The sequence below is a fragment of the Nematolebias whitei genome, chromosome 21 (genome assembly GCF_014905685.2).
Source record: "Nematolebias whitei isolate Nwh7 chromosome 21, NemWhi1, whole genome shotgun sequence".
NCBI lineage: Eukaryota > Metazoa > Chordata > Actinopteri > Cyprinodontiformes > Rivulidae > Nematolebias > Nematolebias whitei.
Genome location: NC_056518.1, coordinates 17980842 through 18004201, shown reverse-complemented (window position 1 = coordinate 18004201; position 23360 = coordinate 17980842). Strand labels below are relative to the sequence as shown.

Here is a 23360-nt window from a genome sequence, read left to right as displayed (position 1 = left end):
ACATATTTATAGATGAGTAATAACATCAACTACTACTTACTTGTACTACTTATCCTACTTTGCGGTTTTTCACTTATCGCAGGGCAGGGTATGGATCTCCTGCGATAAACAAGGGACTTCTGTACACACATCCAGCTAATATTTTGAGTAAATCTTATTTGCTTTGCTCAATTGCACAGTTTTTGGTATCTTTTGATGACTCCTGTTCTACGGTCTTGATTGTTTGGTGTGGAATGGCACATAAGAAAGGCCACTGCACCAAGAGATTTTCAGAGGATTTTTAAGAAATGAAAGTAGTTTTCACTTTCAGAGAAAGAAATTATTTTAACTAAGGCTTGGTTTTTACCTCTCTGTTTTATCATTCCATCTGCCTTGCTCTCCTGCGCTTGACATAATCATAAACCCCACCAGCATCCGGTATTCTGAAACATGGGCGCAAAGGGATTATTCAGTTCTCATGCCTCTGTGCCTTATCAGTTATAGGCAAGGTGGGCTGTGCAGTCACGCCACATTCATCCCCACTGCTTTTAATTTACGCCACAAACCATCTTTGAATCCTCTTCCATCTTCATGTTCTCCTGGAAAACATACCCATCTTATCTTAACTACTTAACCACAAGCATTGACCTTGTTTAACAGCTCAAACATGGAGAAATTATCTCAAATTTGAACAAAGATGTGTGAATCAGACAAGCTCTGCTCTGTTGAATTTTTCACAAGCCTTTTAGATGTTTGATGGCAGGGCGGCGTCTGTTGATGCCTGTCTCCGATAATCGATCCCTTCTGTTGGCACGAGGCAGCTTTATCAGTCAAGACGATAGGTGTTAGTGAGGGTTTGACAGGCTGCTGCTGCTAACGAGCTCATTTGTTCATTTCATTACTTCTTTCAAGCTGTGTACACTGTTTTAGTATTAAAACAACACATAGTCACATTTTAGACAATTTCAGCCTTAAAATGCATTGAACAAACCGTCAATTTATGTGGAAATAAATTCTCTTTTAGGCTAATCTAGAAAATGTAACATGCCATCGTCTGTGTTTTAGTATTTGAAGCACCTTGCCTTTGCTTTATCTCTGTCATCTCATCTCCATGCAGACAAGAGCATCTTTCTTTCAGTCTTCCCTTCTTTGGGTGGATTTAGCCTTCAGATGAATCCGTGTCCATGCATCCTAATGTTCTTATTCATAAATAATGAGCGTACGTGGATGTGTGTCCCAGTTTGTGCATGCTGATCAGGTGGTTGCAGCTCTGGTGCTCTAAGAAGCTGTCATACTGTCTTTCAAGGTCCTTGTGTGCTAGTGGGATGCATGTGTGTCAAAGCACGCGTGACCCGATGATTCAGTGCTCTGCTGTTTCCAAATACCACATAATTATCAGTTTGATCTTTCAGGACACGATTACACAAGGGGATTATTAGCCAAAGCACTCTTTTGCCATTTCTGTTTGCAGTTTTGGAGCTTATGCGGTAATGCTCTCACACCCAAACGTGGCGTTTTCGGCAAAACGGGGGATCTACAAACCATCCTCTGCCTCGCCTGCGCCAAGGACGAAGTCACGTATTCAGGTGCCTTGAATGGTGACATCTATGTCTGGAAAGGAATCAACCTCATGAGGACGATTCAAGGAGCTCATGGGGTATGTTGACACCATTTCCTTTTGCTCATCCAGATGTTGCATCCTCTTCTAATTTAAAATACAAATCATGCAGCAAAACTAACCAGGTTTGAAGCTACACGTGCCGGTTTCATTTGATTCTGCTCAGTAGAGAAGGATCAGCCTTTTGCTCCACAGGATTAAATGATATCTGTGGGATCAACAGCTGGGTGAGGGGGTAAGCAAATGGGGGGAGGGGATAATAACTACACTACATTTTCATTCCCGATTTTTGTTGTCCACATATCTCATTGGGGCTTTAAGAGGCCTCTTTACACACTGCATTTGTAAGACAAATTGCTCAAGCTTTCCTATCACAATAAAAACAATCTCTTTAATGTGTTCTCATCTTGAGGCCACAGTAGCTGGTTTGTAATTGTTAAAGCCTTGTTGAACAAATGGTTGGCTGAGCAGCAGCACTGTGCGGGTTGTAGCTGGGACTGGTTCTGTCGTTGCTCATTTACTGTGCAGATCTTCGCTGACAGCCTGTCTATTTTTTTTTCAGTCGGGGATTTTCAGCATGAATGCCTGTGAAGAGGGCTTCGCTACTGGGGGACGGGACGGCTGCGTTCGGCTATGGGATCTCAACTTCAAACCAATTACTGTCATCGATCTCAGGGAAACAGACCAAGGATATAAAGGTTGATGTCAAACTGCTTCCGTTTTCTTTTTAATAAGGGTAGAGAAAAGCTGCAAGTCAAACAGTGTTCTCCTGAGTCACTGTGAGATTCATCAATCTGCAGGAAGCAAACACCGTTGGATGAAAAAAGTCATTTTTCTACATTTTCTCTTCAGTTTACTAACATTTTACTTCTTTTCTATTTCTCTCATCTTCTTTACTTGTAATCTTGGATCTTACAGTAGCTAGGGGTGAAAATAGCCGAGGTGGGTAATGTGACTGAGGGTGGAGTTTATCAACCATTTCAGTCTGTTTGTAGCAGTCCACCCATTGTTCTGCTCTTCTTCTTGTTGTTAGTAAGTCCAAGCTCTGTTACAGTTTTGCTCCATAAGCAGATGTCTTCATCTACAGTCTTGTGCAAAAGGTGAACTAAACAGAAAAAAATAGTTTTTTTTTTTTTTAATATAGATTATTTTTAGTGAAAGGAGCAAGGGGAAATAAAATAAACATTTTTCACATCCATTCTTACAGAAAGAGTTCTTTAGGAGCACATTTTAGGACATTTGGCAGGTGCATTGGATCATAAAGAACTTTCTATATTTATTTTGTCTGTATCACCGTCTCCTGTCGCTTCATGGAACCCCACACTGATTTCATGACGCTGAAATCAGAAATCTGTTGCAAGAATTCATGTTTTGTTGTGACTGTAGAAAGTTCTGATTAAATGTTTGCGGTTCTTCTAAATTTAAGACATTTATCGCATAAGAATCCAAACATTCAAAATGGCTAAAACCTTTGCACAGCACTGTATTTATATGCATTTTACATCTTACTCTTGCTGTTTTACGCAGATTCAGTAGCCAACTGGCTTGAAAACGTGCCATTGCTGTGTACAAACCTCTGTTCTAGCCTGCAGATGGTTATTATCACTTCATGTCTTTATTATGTATATTATGATGATAAAAGCAACAAATGTTTGTTGTATAGGTTTTGCCTAATCTTCAGTGTGGTGTGTGTTTTTCATAGGGTTGTCGGTGCGCAGCGTATGCTGGCGGGGAGATCACATCCTGGTGGGCACACAGGACAGTGAGATCTTCGAGGTGGTGGTTCACGACCGCAACAAGCCCTTCCTTATCATGCAGGGTCACTGTGAGGGCGAGCTGTGGGCGCTGGCAGTACATCCCACTAAACCTCTGGCCATGACAGGAAGTGACGACCGCTCAGTCAGGTCAGGCTTCACGTTCAGGGCATGCAGCTCTTACAGCGCACGTTTTATGACTTTAACTATTAAATAAAAATGGAGGAAAAGTTGTTTTCTAACACATCTATTTTAATAATGCTACTGAAAGTGCTAAAAGTAGCAATAAGCTAGCTAAAAGCTAAAAGTAGCAGACTAATTAAAAGCTATAAGTAGCAAAAAGCTAGTGAGAAGTTAAAATAACAAAATTCTAGAATAAAGCTTAAAGGTGCAAACAGCTAGCTAAGAGTAGCAAAATCCTAGCTAAAATTTGCAGTACAGTAACTAAAATACACAAGTGGCGAAAGGCTAACTAAAAGCCAAAAGTAACAGATCGGTAGCTAAAGGTAGAATGTCGATAACCAAGAAGCTACAAGTAGCAAAAAGCTACCAAAAGCTAAATGTAGCAGAACATGAGCTAAAAGCTACAAGTAGCAAAATGTTGGCTAAAAGATAAAAGTATCAGACGAAGTGCTAAAGGCTATAAGCAGCAAAAATCTTGTTAAAAGCTAATAATAGCTGAACAGTAGCTAAATACTTGAAGTAATCACAATCTAAAGCCTATCTAAAACTTTCAAGTAGCAGAATAATAGCTAAAAGTAGCAAAAAAATTGCATTTTTCTGGTCTGTGGGAGGAAACTGGAGTACCTGGAGAAAACCCACACATGCACAGAGAGAACATGCAAATGCCACCCAGAAAGGTCCCTGGCCGGGATTCGATCCAGTGACCTCGCTGAGAGGCAACAGCTCTACCAATTGAGCCCTATTCATACTTAAAGTTTAATATTTTTAAAAGTACTATTTTTTTTCAGTAATAACATAAATCCTAAATGAGCTAAAAGTTCTGACATATGAATAACTAAAAATAACACCAAGTATGCAGATGTAATTTGATTTAAAAAATCATTCAGAAAAATAAAAAAAACACTATAGTGTAAATTTTGAATCTGCATTCTCACAATAAAATGCTGAAAACCAGTATTTTCCTTTTCATTGCCCCTGCTGACAGATGTGCAGGTTGCTCCTCCGCTCTGATTGTCTGGCGCTGTAATTCCATAATCGCTTCTTGTTGTTGATGTTTCTGCAGGATTTGGAGCCTTATAGATCATGCACTGATAGCTCGCTGCAACATGGAGGAGCCGATCCGCTGTGCAGCTGTGAGCACTGATGGTATTCATCTGGCGTTGGGAATGAAGGATGGATCTTTCACCATTCTTAGAGTCAGGTGGGTTATGGAACCTCACAGAAGATGAAAATTTTGATTCGATGTGAATGCCCCATGAAATAAAGGTCTTTGTTATTTGGCATCCATTTACGCTCTTTATCATTTTTCCTGCCTTGCTCCAGGGATATGACGGAGGTGGTCCACATCAAGGACAGGAAAGAGGCCATCCACGAGCTAAAGTACTCCCCTGATGGGGCCCATTTGGCTGTCGGCTCCAATGAAAACTCAGTGGATGTCTATGGTGTGGTGCAGAGGTACAAGAAAGTGGGAGAGTGCATTGGCTCCAGCAGCTTCATCACACACATGGACTGGTCCACGGACAGTAAATACCTTCAGACCAACGACGGCAGCGGCAGACGACTCTTCTACAGGATGCCAAGTAATTGCTGCTCAGTTATCAGATGACAGGAAATTCAACGAGAGGCTCTGTGAGGTAAACTGTGTGTCTTTTGTCGAGGTGGGAAGGAGGTGACCAACAAGGAGGAGCTGAAGCTGGTGCAATGGGCTTCATGGACGTGTGTGTTGGGCCCCGAGGTTAACGGCATCTGGCCCAAATACTCGGATATCAGTGACATCAACTCTGTTGACGCCAACTTTAACAATCAAGTCTTAGTGACAGCTGATGACTACGGATTGGTCAAACTGATGCGATATCCGTGCATAAGAAAGGGTAAAAAAAATACGTATTTAAACAAAAAGGAAACATTGACATTTTTAATAATATGCATTGTTTAACCCATCTGTTACTTTTTGATTTCAGGTGCGAAATTTAAAAAGTATTTAGGTCACTCAGCACACATAACTAATGTCAGATGGTCACATGACTATCAGTGGGTCATAACTATCGGCGGTGCGGATCACTCAGTGTTCCAGTGGAAGTTTATTCCTGAAAGAAAGTCCAAAGAGGCTCTTCATATAGCACCACAAGGTGAGCTCACTTCACAACACTTACTTCTGATCAATGCTTTAGGGATGTTGTAGAGTTATACTGCAATGTTTCCTCACCTTGCTGATATTACTGCCATCAAGTATTTATCAAAATAAACTACAGTAAATGGAAATTTTGATTTTTGAAGATTGGGTTTGGCAAAATACATACAGTACACGACACATTTCCTTCTAAACCATCATCAAAAACTTGACAAGAGCCATATCAACAACGAACTGAATGTATGATTACATTTTTTTATTACCGTAATTTCCAGACTATTGAACGCATCTGAACATAAGCCGCACCCATTAAATTTAATAATAATAATAGTTTTGTGCATACCTGTATGAAGGCTGTGCTTGGCTATAAACCCCAGGTGTTTATGTAGTATTTACACAGATTTATTTTTTTTTACTTTTAATTAAATACGTACCGGTAACATACAAAAATACTTTTTTTTTTCTTTTCTGAACAGTGTCTGTAACACAGCTGGTTATTAATAAAAATAATACATAATATAAATACAAATACATAATAATACATACATAATTATAAAATAATAATAAAAATACATAATTAATAAAAAAATATACAGTAACGTACCAGGAAGTCGCTGATCACTATCTTCATATACCTCCTGCTCTGATGTCAGGATCCACTGGCAGTGAAGCAAAAGTTGCTCTGCACATGCAGAGGAATTCCCCCTCATGGGAGAGGGAATTTCCCCCTTCCCATTCTCTCCTCCCCTCCCTGTTTCATTGGTCCATTGTTACCTGTTCATTATTGTCACTGGTCAGATTATTATTATTATTTTAACCTTTATACAGGTAGTCTCATTGAGTCACGAGGACCCAAACCCCAAGAGAGACATGTTTTGGGCAGCTCTGTGAGCGCTCGAGTGTGACGAGGCTAAATGTTTTGGCAGAATGAAGCTCGTTAGTCCGTCAAAAACAAAAAAAGTTCCATAAATTAGCTGCAGCATTGTATAAGCCACAAAGGTTCAAAGCCAGTGAAAAAAGTAGCGGCTTATAGTCCGGAAATTACGGAACCCATAAGAGCTTTTTTGACCTTAGTGCCTTGTTACATAATCGACATACTGCTCTTTTTAGTATTCTGAACATGACAGACTCAGATTTCTACACTCGCCCACTGCTTTTAAAAACTATCGTTTCCATGAAGTGCTGCAAAAGAACAGGCATCACTTTAATTAAGACAAATCTAGTGAAAGCTCATGAAGCTTGGAAAGTATAATTGAATTGTTCTCAAGTCGTGTTTTTCTAGAAACAGAGTGCCGCTGTGTTTTAAGAAATTACCTCACATACCAACTGCTCTCCCTTTTAATTTTCCTAATGGACCCTGTGAGTTGTCATCCTGAGCTGCTAGCTCTGCCATTGCCTCGTCTTGGCACGACATTGCTGTGCTGCTTCAGCGTTTTTAAGCGTTTGTCTTGAACGTTGTCACTGTGAGGCATGGCAGCCTAATAAATAGGAGGTGTCATGGTATTATTACAATAATTTTCTCCCACTGTGACTGGACACTGTGGTTTTCTAACTGTGCACACAGAGGAGTTTGATAAGAGGCAGGAGCGCTGTGATGTAACCTTGTTTCTGCCTGCATGCAGAAACCTTGGCAGACTCTAACAGCGAAGAATCAGACTCTGATCAGTCAGACGTGCCGGAGATGGACTCGGAAATTGAGCAGGAGACACAGCTAACGTATCGACGACAGGTTTGTGATGGAGTCAAACACAAAATTTGGGTAAACACGTTCGTTTATTAAGCAGCAATCAAATACGCTCGTGCAGGTTTACAAAGAAGATCTACCTCAGCTCAAAGAGCAGTGCAAAGAGAAACACCGAGCGACGGCCATGAAAAAGAAAGAACGAGCACCAGGGAATGGTATTAAGCTGCACTTCATTCATGGGTAATTAAGGAAATATTGTATTTACACATCTCAAACCATGTTAGTTTGTTTATTTTAAACATCACATCTTTTATTGTTTCCTTTGCAGCTATAGGGGCTACGATTGCAGAAGCAACCTTTTCTACACCCAAACAGGGGAGATTGTCTACCATGTGGCTGCAGTGGGGGTTGTGTACAACAGACAGCAAAACACTCAACGATTCTACATGGGCCATGATGATGACGTCCTCTGTCTGGCTATCCACCCTCTGAAGGATTATGTAGCAACAGGCCAGGTAGCTGCCAAAATTTTAGGTTTATGGGGTCAGAAAGGTGTTTGAGTAAAAGAACAGTTGAGTTTCTGTGTCATTTTATTATCACTACAAGCTGCAAGGCAAAGGTGGAGGATAAAGTGGCTATAACAGTTAATTTTGACAGATATTGAGCTAAAGTTAACACATGGAGTGTGACATCTCACATTTCACATGAAATTATGCATAACTTTATTTTCAAGGTTTGACTAAAGTGACTGCAACGTCTTCTCAACATGAGAGGATCTTAGTCTAAAACATGGCATGAACGGTGGCGGGCGATATGTATTCCCTTATAAAGTGCTTGCCCTTAACTTTAGTCTTTTTGTGTCCGTAAAGGTTGGCAGAGATTCCCCAGTCCACATCTGGGACACGGAAACGTTAAAGCCCATGTCTGTGTTGAAGGGTTTCCACCAGCTTGGAGTGTGCGCTCTGGACTTTTCAGGTAACCGTCCCCTCTTTTTAAGGTGCAGTTTGTAAACTATTCAAGACCAAACCTAAACATCCTGCTTTGAAAAGCTTTAAAATAAAACACGTATCAAATATAAAAGAAAAGAAGAAGCCATGCTTGAAATGTATTCCTGCTGTCAAAATCAGGGTGGTTAAACAGCAACAAGGTAGTGCTCGTCTCACTGTCCTTAATTATACCCAAATGGAGGCATAGCACTAATCTTTGTGTCAGATCCACTGAATCATCTGCTGCAGATCAAACCGACTTGGATGCTTTTATGTCGCTAATAAGGGCCGAGCTTCACTGACACAAAGTAAGGACTGGCTTTCTCTTTGCTGTGCTTAATGATTTTTTCCTCCACAGCGGATGGCAAACGGCTGGCCTCGGTTGGCCTGGATGACAATCACACCATTGTACTGTGGGACTGGAGGAAGGGGGAGAAGCTCTCCGCCATGCGGTTGGTATTAATGTAGTTATATTACAATGTTGACACTGCAGGCTGGCCTTGCTGCACGCAGCAGCTGCCACCCCCACATCTGTAAAGCCTTGACAAAGCTCCCTGTTAATTCTGCAGTTTAAATATGGACATTGGTAGATGAGAACTAAATTGGAGCCGCTTTTTTCTTCGTTGAAAGCTAATTAAAATGAGATGTGGCAAGAAAGGGAATTACTTTCTATAACAAGGCTGCTCTTCAGCCATACCAAAATGTTATTGTGTCAGAATGGTCACATTAGGAGTTTGCCCTTGAGCTTTGTATGTACATCCATAATTAAGAGCACGACTTTAAGTTACCTGAAGAGCAGCATTGAGCTCCTTGGTATGCCAGATTTTGTTTTTAATAAGGCAACGTGTTTGAATTGTGTCCTTTTCTATACAGGTTGCAAATACAAGATAGAAAAAACTGATCATTTTAGAAAAACAAAAACAAAATGAGAGTTGAAACAAAAATGAATATGTTTTGAAAAATGTAATATGCTTTATTTATTAACCTTTATTTAACCAGGCAAATCCCATTGAGATCACAGATCTCTTTTGCAAGGGAGGCCTGGACCTGAAGGCAACCCAACATGCATGTTGCTTTTTTTTGGTTTGTGGGAGGAAACCGGAGTACCCGGAGAAAACCCATGCAAACACGAGAAGAACATGCAAACTCCACACAGAAAGACCCCAGGTCCAACCGGGGTTTGAACCCAGGACCTTCTTGCTGTGAGGCAACAGTGCTAACCACTGAGCCATTGTGCTGCCATGCATGAAAGGGAATTACTTTAAAGTAGTGCTATAGAAAGTGTAAACAAGACATGGGATAAGATATTGGACACACTTACCAGGATTATACACTTGATGCAGATGGATGATTTACCAGACCTGAATTATAAATTTAATCAAAGCCAGATGAGTGGAAATATAATGATATGTAGAGTTATATGTAGGAATAAATGTCTAACATATAGACAAAACAAACCACAGTTATAGTGCTAGTCTAAAACATCCAGAAGATAAAAAAAGCTTTTTTTCTTTTAACATAAATTAACTAAATCTACCGTGTTTAATTTGCAGGATATAAAATTGTACTATATTAATGTTTATTTTACAGTGCATATTCTGACGTTTGACTTATTTTTCAGAGGAAGCAAGGACAAGATATTTGTTGTGAAAATAAACCCTTACCTGCCTGACAAGCTCATCACTGCTGGTGTGAAACACATGAAGTTTTGGCATAAAGCCGGTGAGGCTCCTACTTTTGTGCTCGCTGAATTGGACTCTAACAAGCAAAGCTCTGCTTTAGAGATGACACATCTCACTGCGTCTGCTTGTCTTTCAGGCGGTGGTCTAATTGGACGCAAGGGTAACATGGGGAAGACCGAGACAATGATGTGCGCTGTGTACGGTTGGTCGGAGGAGATGGTGTTCTCAGGCACTTGCACAGGGGATATTTGCATCTGGCGAGACATGTTCCTGATGAAGACTGTCAAAGCTCATGACGGCCCTGTTTTCAGCATGCACGCTCTCGAAAAAGTACGCCACGGAGCCAAAGGATTCTTGTATTTAAAATCAAATATGCATAGTACAACACAAATTTCCTTACTTTTTGTACTATGTTTATATTTAGTCTTTAAGTGTTTTTGCCCAGATCCTTTTAAACTAATGCATGACTCAGACTTGATTTTATTAGGATCAATCTGTACACTGTGCATTGAGCATGCATCAGGATATCAATCTGTACACTTTGCAGATTGACTTTCTATATTTAGCAAAAGTAGGGTATTACATTTATTCTGACATTGGCATGTGCAAATTGGCACTCAGCTTAAATGTGAGAACATTTCTCCCCCGCAGGGATTTGTGACGGGTGGAAAGGATGGCATTGTAGCTCTTTGGGATGACACCTTCGAGAGGTGCCTCAAGACCTACGTTATCAAAAGAGCAGTCCTAGCTCCAGGCTCCAAAGGTAAAAATGTCACCCTGTTCATTCTCCATATTACAACAATTGGTTATAAATTCACTCAAAACATTCAGTGCTTTTAGCTCAATTAATTATTCTATAATTCATCAAATCTGCAGGGTTGCTGTTAGAGGATAATCCCTCCATACGTGCCATTTCTCTCGGCCATGGACACATCCTCGTGGGCACGAAGAACGGAGAAATCTTGGAGGTGGACAAGAGCGGCCCCATCACTCTCCTCGTCCAGGTGGGAGGAAGAAAACATGTTGCACAACTAATAACGCATCCCAGTAGGCTCAGCCACCGCGTCACTTGTCAGACAAGATACTTTTTGATGGTGCTTGTGTCTCTCTGAGCAGGATGAGCTGTAGGAACAGACTTTAATTTGACAGCAGCCGCAGGTGTGACATTCTACCAAGTTTATGAGCTGAATTTACGCTGAATTTCTCACTTGCTGGAGCTGTTGTAAACCCGTTTTCTTTGATGGTGTGTTTGCGTATTTATATATATATATATAAGCCATGTTGCTGAAGGTTACATCAGTTTTTTTTTTTTGCATCAGTTCTTGCTATGCTTAACCAATTTTTTTTTCGTATGGTGTCAAAATGAAGAAATAGGAGTGGATAAATAGAAGCTAACTGCTCTAAAACCTCACAATATCTGACATATATTTAGACGGACTGTTCTGTAGGATAGTCAGAGGTCACTGATGTATACTTGTGTGGTTAACGGAATAAAACGTGCAAATCTGTATAAATGCACAGAGGCAATGCTCATAAATGTTGATGAATTACAAGTGAACAAAGGAGTTATTAATTTAGTTAAGTGCTCCTGGAGTTTCTTTCAGCTGTCTTGATGGGCAGACACAACAGAAGTGATTGATTGTTTTTAGATGCAATTGATCAGTTTATAAAGGACAAGAAACAAAAGCTGTTCAAAGGATTAACTGAGGAAAAACCTCCATAAGTACATTTAGCACAACTTGAAAATTGAACCCTATTAATAAAACAAATGACACAGTAAGTAAAAGGTTACGAAAGGAGGCGTAATTGGGTGTTTGCTGCAGATTACTGCAGATGGCGTTTAACCTTTTAGTGCCCTGTTTTCCTTCATCGCTTCTTTGAGATAGACTTTAGCGACTGCAAATTAATTATTTATGCTCGTGAATGTGTCTGCAGGGTCATATGGAGGGCGAAGTGTGGGGCCTGGCCACTCATCCTCATCTCCCTCTCTGTGCCACTGTCAGCGATGACAAAACCCTGCGCATATGGGACCTCTCACCCAGCCACTGCATGCTGGCTGTACGCAAACTCAGGAAAGGTTTGTCATGGCTGAAACACTAAGGGATGAGTGTGATTTCTGGCAGGATAGCTTTAGAGCTTTAACAGACATCGTATCCTCCGCAGGCGGACGCTGCTGCTCCTTCTCTCCAGATGGGAAAGCCTTAGCGGTGGGGCTGAATGATGGAAGTTTTCTCATTGTGAACGCAGACACCCTGGAGGACCTGGTGTCCTTCCACCACCGCAAGGACATCATCTCCGATATTCGATTCTCTCCAGGTGTGCACCCACACAATCATTTACCAGCTGAAAATCCCTCAGTGATGTATTTGGACCTCTTTTATCCCTCTTTTATCAAAGCTGTGCTGAATATTAGCAGGTATGCATGCTCCCCTCCCGCTGTGAGGGGGGAGACATTGCTTCAGGCCTGACCCAAATTAATAGGTTTCTTTAATAAGGCCAGACAGAGAAACAGCGAGTGGCTGATAAAGTGAGAGCAAGAAACTTAAACTCTGTTTGGTCTGGACAGTTAATCTTCAGTGCACAGGATCATGTTTCTCCAAGGGTTCCTGAGAGCACACATCTACAAGTTAAAGTCTCATACAGAAAGTGAGCTTTTAGGATTGTTAAAAGGATAATAACGTGATACAGGTCCACATTTCTGTTTGGTTTTAAATGCAAAAACTCCTAATTAGCTTTTTTTTAAATGTTTTTACTCAAAACCACAATTGTGATAAAACTTGAAGTCGTGATTTTCTCCTGCTAAAATTAATGTTTAATCTCATCTAAATCATATATGCTTTCTAAATGTACATCTAGTTCTGGTGTTGACTGATCAGTTCAGTAAACTTTGTACAACAACCCCATGAGGCTAACGGTCAGTTTATTATCTCTTGATGGCTCAGGAGCTGGGAAGTACCTTGCAGTAGCCTCAGGAGACAGTTTTGTGGACATTTACAATGTAATGAGCAGCAAACGGGTGGGAGTGTGCAAAGGATGCCTCAATTACATCACTCATCTGGATTGGGACAAAAGAGGTAAACTTGATTCCTTAAGTGGCGTTATTTTTATTACTCTGTTGAAGAGGTGATAAAAATCCTAATCACTCTCTGCCAAACTAAAACCCAGCTGACTCTTTAATTCACAGGAAAACTCCTCCAAGTTAACACAGCAGCCAAAGAGCAGTTTTTTTTCGAAGCTCCGCGCGGCAAGAGGCAGACCATCCCGGCTTCGGAGGTAAGCAGGCAGAAAAGGCACAGGAGCGGCCGTGGTTCTTGAGCCGCCGGCCCACATTTATCCCCTCGGGCCCAGACGAGACTCAGGGAAGGGCAATGAAGCATTAACACGGCCCACTTTTCACCAGCGCCACTCTAATTTGGGGCGAGGAAGTGGGATAGTGTTTACGATGGCTTTAATGCATCGAGACATTCAGGCACCTCGCGAGGCACACAGTGGAGGGGAGCGCTCACAAAATAGGAGTCAGGGATGATAGATGCTGTTAGGTCATGTCTCAGTGGAGAGTGAAGTGTCCTCTGGCATTAATCTTCCCCTCACATTCCTTACACTGGTCTCCTGTGCACTCGACCACACAAGACTAACTGACTGCCTGATGTTTAGATGATGATGCTTTTAACAAGTTTATACTTTGGCCAGACCTTGAAAATAACACTATATGTGGCCTCATCCAATATTGTGAAATGTCATGCTGTGATTCTTATTTTCTTTACTGACTTGTTTCAGGTAGAGAAGATTGACTGGAGCACTTGGACATGTGTGCTGGGGTCGTCTGTTGAAGGTGCTTGGCCTGTGATCACTGAGATCACCGAGGTGACCTCTGCCTGCCTTAGTACTGACAGGAGGGTGCTAGCAACAGGAGACGACCTGGGATACATCAAGCTCTTTAGATACCCGGTGAAGGTAGGTATCATAATGTAAGAACATCCCTTAACTAAAAAACATGCTTTAAGATTTATGTAAATGTTATGTTAATTTTGTGTTAATGTGACAAATGGTATGTAAATTTTGGTCTTTTCCCTCAGGGAAAGTATGCAAAGTTCAAACGCTACGTGGCGCATAGCACACATGTTACCAATGTGCGATGGACCCACGACGACAGCCTCTTGGTGACGGTGGGCGGGGGTGACACATGCCTCATGATCTGGGCCCACGAGCCCGAGGGGCTGCGGGAGTTTAAAATGTGCGACAGTGAGGAGTCGGATATTGAAAGCGAGGATGATGGAGGCAAGAAAATACCTGCTGCTTAGGTTTTACTGGTCCTTAATTTACTGTTCTTCATTAAAATTCAAATTCCTGTTTCGTTTGCAGGTTACGACAGTGACGTAACAAGGGAGAATGAGATCAACTACACCATCAAGGCCTTATCCACCAACATGCGACCAATGACGGGGGTGAAGCCCCACCTGCAGCTGAAGGAGCCCTCCATCGACGAAAGGTACTTATTAAACAACTGCAACTTTCCCGGACAAACGCTCTTAACCAAACTTGACTTTTTCAAACATTTCTTTTCCTTTTGTAAAAAAATCTCATCCTGTTTCTACTTCCTTGAAGTAACATTGCCTTTTCTGCTCTTCTTCTTTCCTTTAATGGCTGTCCATTTCTGATTATCCTGCTCTTTTATTCCACATGAAGACAAGGGGTGGTCAGGTAAGTTTTGTAATAACAATTATGCATAATATGCAACAAAGATGAATCTGGGGACAAAAAAAGTAAAATGTAAGCATCACTAATGGAACTTAGTAGGCTATACAAGGTACATTATCATATGGTCATCTTCCAGCTTTTAAATAAAAAAACTAACAAAAAAATATGTTCGATGTGTCAAAGAAAGAAGACAAAATGTGGGTCCGTTCTTGTTGTTTCACAAATATCACACATTTGTAAACTTTCAATGGTAAAAATGCTTTTAGCATGTTTTTTTTTTCTTGGAAAACAAATTACATCCTAATTTTTGGGGGGCTTTTCCTTAATCTTCACTTCAATAATCAGCACAAGAAATTCTGAATACATTATTAGTTTTACTGGTCAGTGACTCAGAGGCACGGTGTACTTGAAAAGAACTAAGCTTTAACTTCACATCTCAACCTAAAAGAAATATTAAGACTAACGAATCTCATATTTACAGACCTATAAGTCGACTCTGTTACGTGTTTTAGTGTTATAATGCATCTACTGCTACTGACTTTTGGTATTTCAGACTGATTGATTTTCTGATAAATTTATTTCCATTCAAGCATCCGAGCCGCTTCTTCTGAGCAGCAGTTGTCATGGAAATGGACTCCGGTTGTCATGGTTACTCTGTAGCACTGACTTGTATTTTACTGTATGTCCTCAGCGGCTGAGGCGTGGGGTTAAACTGTGTCCGGCGGGCAGCAGTGAGTGCTGTGAGAAACATTTTCTAAACATTTTCTAATGCATGTTTCTGTGTCTCTTGTTGCTGCCACGAAGAGGGTCGAGGTAACCGCCTTCTTCTGTTATTTTTACATTTAAATATATTAATGTTTGTGTATGTTTGTGTTCACTTTTCCGCTTACATCAAGTCTGGATCCATGCAATGACTATGATGGCAAAGGCTTTACTAATTAACTGCATCTTTTATAGTTTTTAATTAATGTTTTCTTGCCTGTGCATAAAGTGTAATGATCATTATCAACACGATCTGTGTTATTACCAGCAGCTCCCTCATCCCAGCTGTCTGTTGCAGGCCTCCTGTTAGCAGAGCACTGCCGCAGCCAGAAAAGCTGCAAACCAACAATGTCGGCAAGAAAAAGAGACCTATTGAGGTAACTTCTTCTCATCAGAACATAACTAATGCAGACACACAGTGACTTTTATTTAAGCAGGACAAGGCTTGTCTCTGTCAGAAAGGACCCAATGTTCTCAGACAACCTTTCTGTAATTGAATAATGACTCAGGGCATCTTTGATGTCATGGAGTTAACCTTTCTGACTCTCACACTGTCTTCTACTGACTCTCCTGCAGGACCTGGTGCTGGAGCTGGTGTTCGGTTACCGTGGCAACGACTGCCGCAACAACGTGCACTACCTGAATGAAGGGGCGGATGTCATCTACCACACGGCCTCCGTCAGCATCGTCCTCAACCTGACGACCTGTAAACTCACCGCTTTTGAGACAATCAAAGTGGAATATGGTTCCGTGAATGAAACCCAGACTGCATTTAACGTTTGTGCTTTTTGGTTGTTCTTTTACAGCCTGCCAAAGTTTCTACACCGAACACAGTGACGATATTTTGTGCCTGACAATCAATCAACACCCTAAGTTCCCCAATGTGGTGGCAACTGGCCAAGTAGGTATGTTTGTGAGAAGTTTAGCCTCTTGTGTGTTGTGCATCCTACGTTTTGAGTTTAGACGTTTCGTTTCTAAAAAACGTGGGCCACCGATGCTCCAAGATGATATAATATGTGATGGTTCTGCCAATTAATCTCACTTTATTGCTTTACAGGTGACGCTGGTGACATGTCAGGTAAGATGTTCCAAAAACTAAGAAACTGCTTAAATGAAATCAGTAAAGTGTTAGATTACTGCCATCTAATGGCCAGTTTTGTTCATTTTTATATGTGGGGAAAAAGGGGCTAACAGTTCTTGAAGGAATGAAAATTATCCACCACACTTCATGCCAGAGTTTTAGACTAGCATCATATTATGAAGAGAATGACAGAGCTGCAGCTATTTTAGTTGTAAAAGACACGTTAAATCACGATGTATCTGTATCGTGTAATTGTTGTAGATGTGCATCTAGTGGCTACTTTCTAGAAGTTTTAATTAACTGGTATTGTCCTTTCACCTTTAGAGGCGGTGGCAAACATCTAAAAGGGAATTGTCTGTGTTTAACTTGGAGTTTTAACAAAAAAAAATATAGCTTTCATGTCATAACAGTTAAAATTTCAACAATTATGTTCTATTTCTTTGTTCTGCCCTTCAGCGACGTCTCCATCCATCCACGTGTGGGACGCGATGACCAAGCAGACGCTGTCGGTGCTGCGATGTTTCCACTCGGGGGGCGTCTGCTCTGTCAGCTTCAGCGCCACAGGAAGACTCCTGCTGTCTGTGGGCCTGGACCCTGAACACACCGTCACCATCTGGAAGTGGCAAGAAGGTATTCAAGAACGAAAGTCTCTTTATCTTATATGATTTATCTATGGAGTTGTAACTAAGATATGAAACATATTCTCCACTGTGCTTTTATTTTTAGGAGCCAAAGTGGCCAGCAGGATAGGTCACACCCAGAGGATCTTTGTGGCAGAGTTTCGTCCTGACTCTGACACACATTTTGTGTCTGTGGGCATCAAGCACGTGCGCTTCTGGACGTTAGCGGGTCGAGCTTTGCTCAGCAAGAAAGGTGTTTTGAGTTCTTTGGAAGACGCCCGGATGCAGACCATGCTCTCTGTAGCATTTGGAGCTGTAAGTAAATCCCATCATTCTGGTTTAAAATGTTTATATACATATTTTGTTTAATTATAATTGAAAGAAATACATGTACATGTTGCATTGTCCCTCTTGTGTTGAATCTGCTGAAAGGTAAAGCTCAACGGTCTGCTTAAATGTGCTGTGAACTGTTTGTGCATTGCTTGCTCTGCTCTTTTAGGCCACTAGATTAGTGCAGATTTGTTTTCTTTTCAGAATAACTTGACCTTTACAGGTACCATAAGTGGGGATGTGTGTGTGTGGAAGGAACACATTCTGGTAAGAATAGTGGCCAAAGCTCACACGGGCCCTGTGTTCACAATGTACACCACACTGAGAGACGGCCTCATCGTCACAGGAGGCAAAGAAAGGCCGTAAGTGCTTGTCTAAATCAGCGAGGTCAGATTTACTTTTTAATGAAACAACAAAATGCAGCTGTTTTTTTGTTTTTCTACAGGTCAAAGGAAGGAGGTGCTCTGAAGCTCTGGGACCAGGAACTGAAACGCTGCAGAGCCTTTCGATTAGAAACTGGACAGATCATAGACTGTGTTCGCTCTGTATGCAGAGGAAAGGTAATTTCTTGTTGAATGAAAAAAAAAAATCTGGTTATTCTTATGGGTTGCTGTTTGTAAAGTTATACAGTCAAAAATCAACAGCAATATTTTGGTTTATTTGGCCTTTAATAAGAAAAATCAGGCTTTTTTAAAGTCATATTTTCACCAAGTTATTCATACATTTATAAATGTCATAGTTCCAAACTAAATATTTAGTTTACAAGCTAAATACTTAATTTGTAAGTTAAATATTTAGATAGTAAACTAAATATTTAGGTGTAAATTAAGTATTTAATTTCCAAGCTAAATATCTATTTTCAAAACTAAACATTTTATTTCCAAACTAAATATTTATTGTCCAATCTAAATATTGAATTCCCAAACTAAACATTTAATTTCTAAGCTCAACATTTAATTTCCATATTTGCAAACTAAATATTTAACTCTCACCTAAAGATTTAGCTTGCAAGTTAAATAGTTAGTTAGAAAATTAAATATTTAGTTTAGGAATTAAATGTTTAGCTTGGAAATTAAATGTTTAGTTTGGAAATTAAATATTTAGTTTGGAAATTAAATATTTAATTTACACTTAAATATTCAGTTTACTAATTAAATATTTAAGTATTTAGTTTATAAACTAAATTTTTAGCTTGTAAATTAAATATTTAGTTTGGAACTATGACATTTATAAATGTATGAATAACTTGGTGAAAATATGACTTTAAAAAAGCCTGATTTTTCTTATTAAAGGCTAAATAAACCAAAATATTGCTGTTGATTTTTGTCTGTGTAACTTTACAAACAGCACCCCATATATTCTGACTTCATCATTCAAGATCTGATGGTTTTGGCTCTCAGGGTAAGATCCTTGTGGGAACAAGGAACGCAGAGATCATTGAGGTGGGGGAGAAGAACGCAGCGTGCAACATCTTGGTGAACGGACACATGGACGGTCCTATATGGGGTCTGGGCACTCATCCTTCCAGAGACGTTTTCCTTTCTGCTGCAGAGGACGGCACAGTCCGTCTGTGGGACATCCCAGAAAAGGTCAGAGTCTTACAGCTTATTCTGTCGTTTTCTTAACTGGAAACTCTCGAGCTGATGGCGTTCCTGCTCTGCCTTGTGGGAAAACAGAAGATGCTGAATAAGGTGAACCTGGGCCATCCAGCGCACACCATCAACTACAGCCCTGAGGGAGACATGGTGGCCATTGGCATGAAGAACGGAGAGTTCATCATACTGTTGGTCGTCTCGCTCAAAATCTGGGGGAAAAAGAGAGACAGACGCTCCCCTATACAAGATATTAGGTAATGATGGATCGAGGTTGAGTGGTGTAGAAAGATGAGAGAAGAGCTCACACAGAAAGTACCATCAGAATTTAGATTCCATCATTTTTAGGGAATGAAATGCTCTTTCAAAATCCCATCTTTGCTGCAGGTTCAGTCCAAATTCTCGCTACCTGGCTGTCGGCTCTACTGAGTGTGCCGTGGACTTCTACGACCTGACGCTCGGCCCGCAGCTGAACCGCATCAACTGCTGCAGAGACATCCCCAGCTTCATCATGCAGATGGACTTCTCAGCTGACAGCTCCTACATCCAGGTACAGACGTCGCTCCCAGCTCAGCGGCGAGAGCTCACGTTTCACAGACTGTCTGGTCGTTGGAGCTCTGACTCTCACTGCCTTGAAACAGATATCCACAGGTGCTTATAAACGACTCGTGTACGAAGTGCCATCTGGGAGGCAGATCACAGAACAGTCTCAAATTGACAGCATCACCTGGGCCTCCTGGACAAGGTGAGAACCTCAAGGGGATATGTAACCTTTATGTGTGTTTAAAAAACGACAAACCTTCCTGTGTGTGTGTTCAGTGTCCTTGGCGATGAAGTCGTCGGGATCTGGTCCCGTAACGCTGACAAAGCTGACGTCACCTGTGCCTGCGTGTCCCACTCGGGCCTTAACATTGTCACAGGAGATGATTTTGGGATGGTAAAGCTGTTTGACTTTCCCTGTCCAGAGAAGTTTGTAAGTATAGTTTTATATTATTTTACAGGTTTTATGTAGAGTGGAAGGTGCGCCTTTAAATTTATCGTCAAACCCTCTTTGTGTTTTGAAGCATTTGTTTTAATCATGCCTGAATTATTACAGCAATGCACAAGTTGTGTTTTAGTACAGAGGTACTGATCGACAACTCTCTCCAGATATTCCGTGTTGTATAAAAGTGCTCGGCCTCGAATCTGCTGACCCCGAAGTTTCATTATGAGCTGCTTGAATGAGGGGGTGAAGTGTTGTATCAGAGAGCTGATTCAGGCTCTGCAGTATAAGGAGGAGTCAGAAAAAAAACTGTTCAAGCGAGCAGGTTAGGCTTATGGAGTCAGTTGCCATGGTAACTGACTCTGAGTTCAGGTTGATGGTCTTTTTGTATCAGATCCATTGTTTGCCCCTGAAATTTCACACACAAAAAAGTGCTTTCCATAATACATTTTTGGACAGAGAAAAAGAAGTTTATTATATTAGAAATAAATGTAGAATGCATTGATGTTATATTAGTTTATCAGCTCAAAGAGAAGATTATTGTGTGAATGCTGCATCAGAATTTACACTCATCCTATTTAAACTCTGCTCTGTACACGTTTTGGAATCAAACTACTTTTGCATACTTTGTGCAGTTCAACCATTCATACAACATTATATTTAGCTCCATCATTAATAGTTTATGACTTTTGGTTTTTGTAACTTGTATACTTTGCAAAATAGTTAACCTTTTTTTAAATAAAATGACCCATAGAAATACATTGAGATCTCATCAACATTCTTTAAATATTTTTTTTGAAATCTGCTTCAGCATACATGCTCTAGTTTTGTCTTCATATATCATCTTTAGCTGTTAGCTTCTCTTCTACCACTTTAAGCTTTTACCTACCATTTTGGAAATGTTTAATATTTAGCTACGATTGAGCAAATGTTTTGTTTGAGTTACTATTTTGTGTTGTAAAATTTAACTACTGTTTAGCAAAATTTAGCATTTAGTAGCATTCAGCTACTTTTAGCTTTTGGCTCAGGTTTTGCAAAGTTTAAGCTTTTAGCTATAGTTTACCTAAATTTAATCAAATTAATTTAAGTTTATTTATAAGGCTTATTTCATGGCAAAATAAAGTAAAAAAAAAAACATTATCACGACCTGCTTCTTTCTGTCCGAGACGGGTGACAGCTGGTGTCTGTCTCCAGCAGTTGCTGTGCGAGAGGACACTGTGGACAGGTCACAAGTCCATCACAGGGACATATAGAGACAAAAAACATTCACACTTTCACGCACACATAAGGACAATTTAGTTACCAATTAGCTCAACAAACATGTTTTTGGAAACCAGAGTACAGAGAAAATTCACGCGTGCACGGACAGAACATGCAAACTCCATCCAGAAAAGGTGTCAGGCTGAGATTTGACCCGGCGACCTTTTTGCTGAAAGCTGACAACTCTACCAGCTGCACCACCGTGCCATCAGAAAATTTTAAAAATTAAAAATAAAACAATAAATCTAAATCAGATCCAGATTCAAATTAAAGTAAATTATTTCCCATTTTATTACAACAAATTCATACAGTATTTTTTTTTTTTGCTTTTGACTGCTGTTTTGCTAGTTTTCATTTTAACCATTCATTCTTTTCCTCCCTTCATTAGTGTCAGTCTGCGTTCACGCTGCATTTCTTTCAGAAAAAAGCATTTCTCTGGTTGTTGCTTGTTTTGTATGAAAGCTGTAAAGTGCTGTTGGTGTCTTTGCCGTAAACGAAAGACGCCTCAATGAAGAGCCTCTGATCTGTTCTTAGGCCAAACACAAACGCTTCCTGGGCCATTCTGCTCATTTGATGAACATTCGCTTCACAAACGGAGATCACTTTGTTGTCAGCGCCGGAGGAGATGACAGAAGGTAAGACTGAGGCATCCAACTTTACAAATAATAAGACGCCGCTGCACTAATTGATGCATCCTGTTTGTGTCACCCTCACAGCCTCTTTGTGTGGAGGTGCATCCATACCCCACATTAAAACTCTGACTGGGACCACCGCCCCGCCTCAAAGGAAGCTTCTCCTGACTGGGCTCTACGGAGAAATGAAGGAATGCGTCTAAATGTGGAGGAGGAGTGAAGACCTGGCAGCTTGATGATGAGTTAAAGCGGTGATTCGACTTACTGCCTCAAACCTTGGTGCATGCATATGTGCAAATCTCATTTACATCTCAGTCCTGTTTATGAAAACGGTACTATCATCTGTGACACTAGAGAGAAAATAAAATAACCTAATATGTGCATATCATTCAGTGGTGAATTATTTATTAAAATGAGCTTATCTCTGTACATTTTGCCACTGGGCAGGCCTATATGTTACTGACAATGCCATTTTTTTTAACATGTAGCAACATGAATTAGCCTTAATCCAAGTGTCTGTGAGGGTTCTTTTTGTATTGTTTGTTTTACTTTTTGGATCATTGTGGTCATTTGTTTTATTTTTACTGTTAATTCCAACCCCTGTGGCCTTCCTCCTGAATGTAACATCCGCTGTTATGTTCTGGATGTCAGCATGCCAAAGCATACTATGCACTGTACACCTGACCTGGTCACTGTGTTGCCACCTTCCACCCGCTGGTTCCATTTATGAGTTATGTGGTTGTGTTGTAGACCGGTTGACCTCAGACCCCCCCACCCCTTCATGATGTTTGCATATTTAAAGGACTTGTTTGTGGGTAATGAGTGTGCATGGCTTACTGGAAGACAATCTGTTCAAAACCAAATTCATGAAAAAAGAAAGAAAGAAAGGCAAATAGAAAAACAAAAAAATAACTCCTGTATATTGATCTTTCGATGCACTGTTGCGATTCTTTTGGTCACCTTTTTCCATGCGTGCTGCTATATAATTGTTGCATTTTCATAACTATGAACAGTGTGACTTTTCTCAATAGTAACGGTAATGTTATGTGTGATGAAGTATATTGCAAAAAAAAAAAAAGGAATGTTAATCAGAATAACATATGAAAAAGTGCAAAACAGTTTCCTTGTATTTAAGACTACTAAACAAACGTTGCTGCATATTTTGATTTACATTTTATCAGTGTACATATCATTTGTAGATATTCTTTTTGTATATTTTTGTGAAGTGTTTCTTAAACTCCACTTTAATAAAAAAAAATTGAGCTGCAAAAGTTTTGATTGCTTATCTTCATAAATAATATATATACATATGTGTATATATATATATATATATATATATAGAGAGAGAGAGAGAGAGAGAGAGAGAGAGAGAGAGAGAGAGAGAGA

At 40.3% G+C, this 23360-nt stretch overlaps 1 protein-coding gene across 1 annotated transcript in view; it reads left to right on the top strand.

The window, feature by feature from the left end:
• Positions 1-21981, top strand: part of eml5 (EMAP like 5) — a 33460-nt gene extending 11479 nt beyond the window's left edge. Inside the window, exons 5-43 of the mRNA XM_037695363.1 lie at positions 1451-1636; positions 2160-2295; positions 3300-3501; positions 4598-4735; positions 4858-5114; positions 5193-5405; positions 5496-5663; positions 7288-7394; positions 7471-7589; positions 7678-7864; positions 8219-8324; positions 8694-8787; positions 9957-10057; positions 10154-10347; positions 10669-10780; positions 10894-11021; positions 11953-12094; positions 12181-12333; positions 12960-13091; positions 13202-13290; positions 13795-13971; positions 14094-14295; positions 14380-14506; positions 14704-14718; positions 15520-15528; positions 15776-15854; positions 16054-16183; positions 16284-16382; positions 16535-16555; positions 17015-17188; positions 17285-17493; positions 17713-17870; positions 17954-18068; positions 18909-19097; positions 19185-19357; positions 19488-19650; positions 19742-19845; positions 19920-20073; positions 21877-21981. Coding sequence (XP_037551291.1) covers positions 1451-1636; positions 2160-2295; positions 3300-3501; positions 4598-4735; positions 4858-5114; positions 5193-5405; positions 5496-5663; positions 7288-7394; positions 7471-7589; positions 7678-7864; positions 8219-8324; positions 8694-8787; positions 9957-10057; positions 10154-10347; positions 10669-10780; positions 10894-11021; positions 11953-12094; positions 12181-12333; positions 12960-13091; positions 13202-13290; positions 13795-13971; positions 14094-14295; positions 14380-14506; positions 14704-14718; positions 15520-15528; positions 15776-15854; positions 16054-16183; positions 16284-16382; positions 16535-16555; positions 17015-17188; positions 17285-17493; positions 17713-17870; positions 17954-18068; positions 18909-19097; positions 19185-19357; positions 19488-19650; positions 19742-19845; positions 19920-20073; positions 21877-21981 — 5367 coding nt within the window. The remainder of the gene's footprint in view (positions 1-1450; positions 1637-2159; positions 2296-3299; positions 3502-4597; positions 4736-4857; positions 5115-5192; positions 5406-5495; positions 5664-7287; positions 7395-7470; positions 7590-7677; positions 7865-8218; positions 8325-8693; positions 8788-9956; positions 10058-10153; positions 10348-10668; positions 10781-10893; positions 11022-11952; positions 12095-12180; positions 12334-12959; positions 13092-13201; positions 13291-13794; positions 13972-14093; positions 14296-14379; positions 14507-14703; positions 14719-15519; positions 15529-15775; positions 15855-16053; positions 16184-16283; positions 16383-16534; positions 16556-17014; positions 17189-17284; positions 17494-17712; positions 17871-17953; positions 18069-18908; positions 19098-19184; positions 19358-19487; positions 19651-19741; positions 19846-19919; positions 20074-21876) is intronic.
• Positions 21982-23360: the final 1379 nt, after the last annotated feature.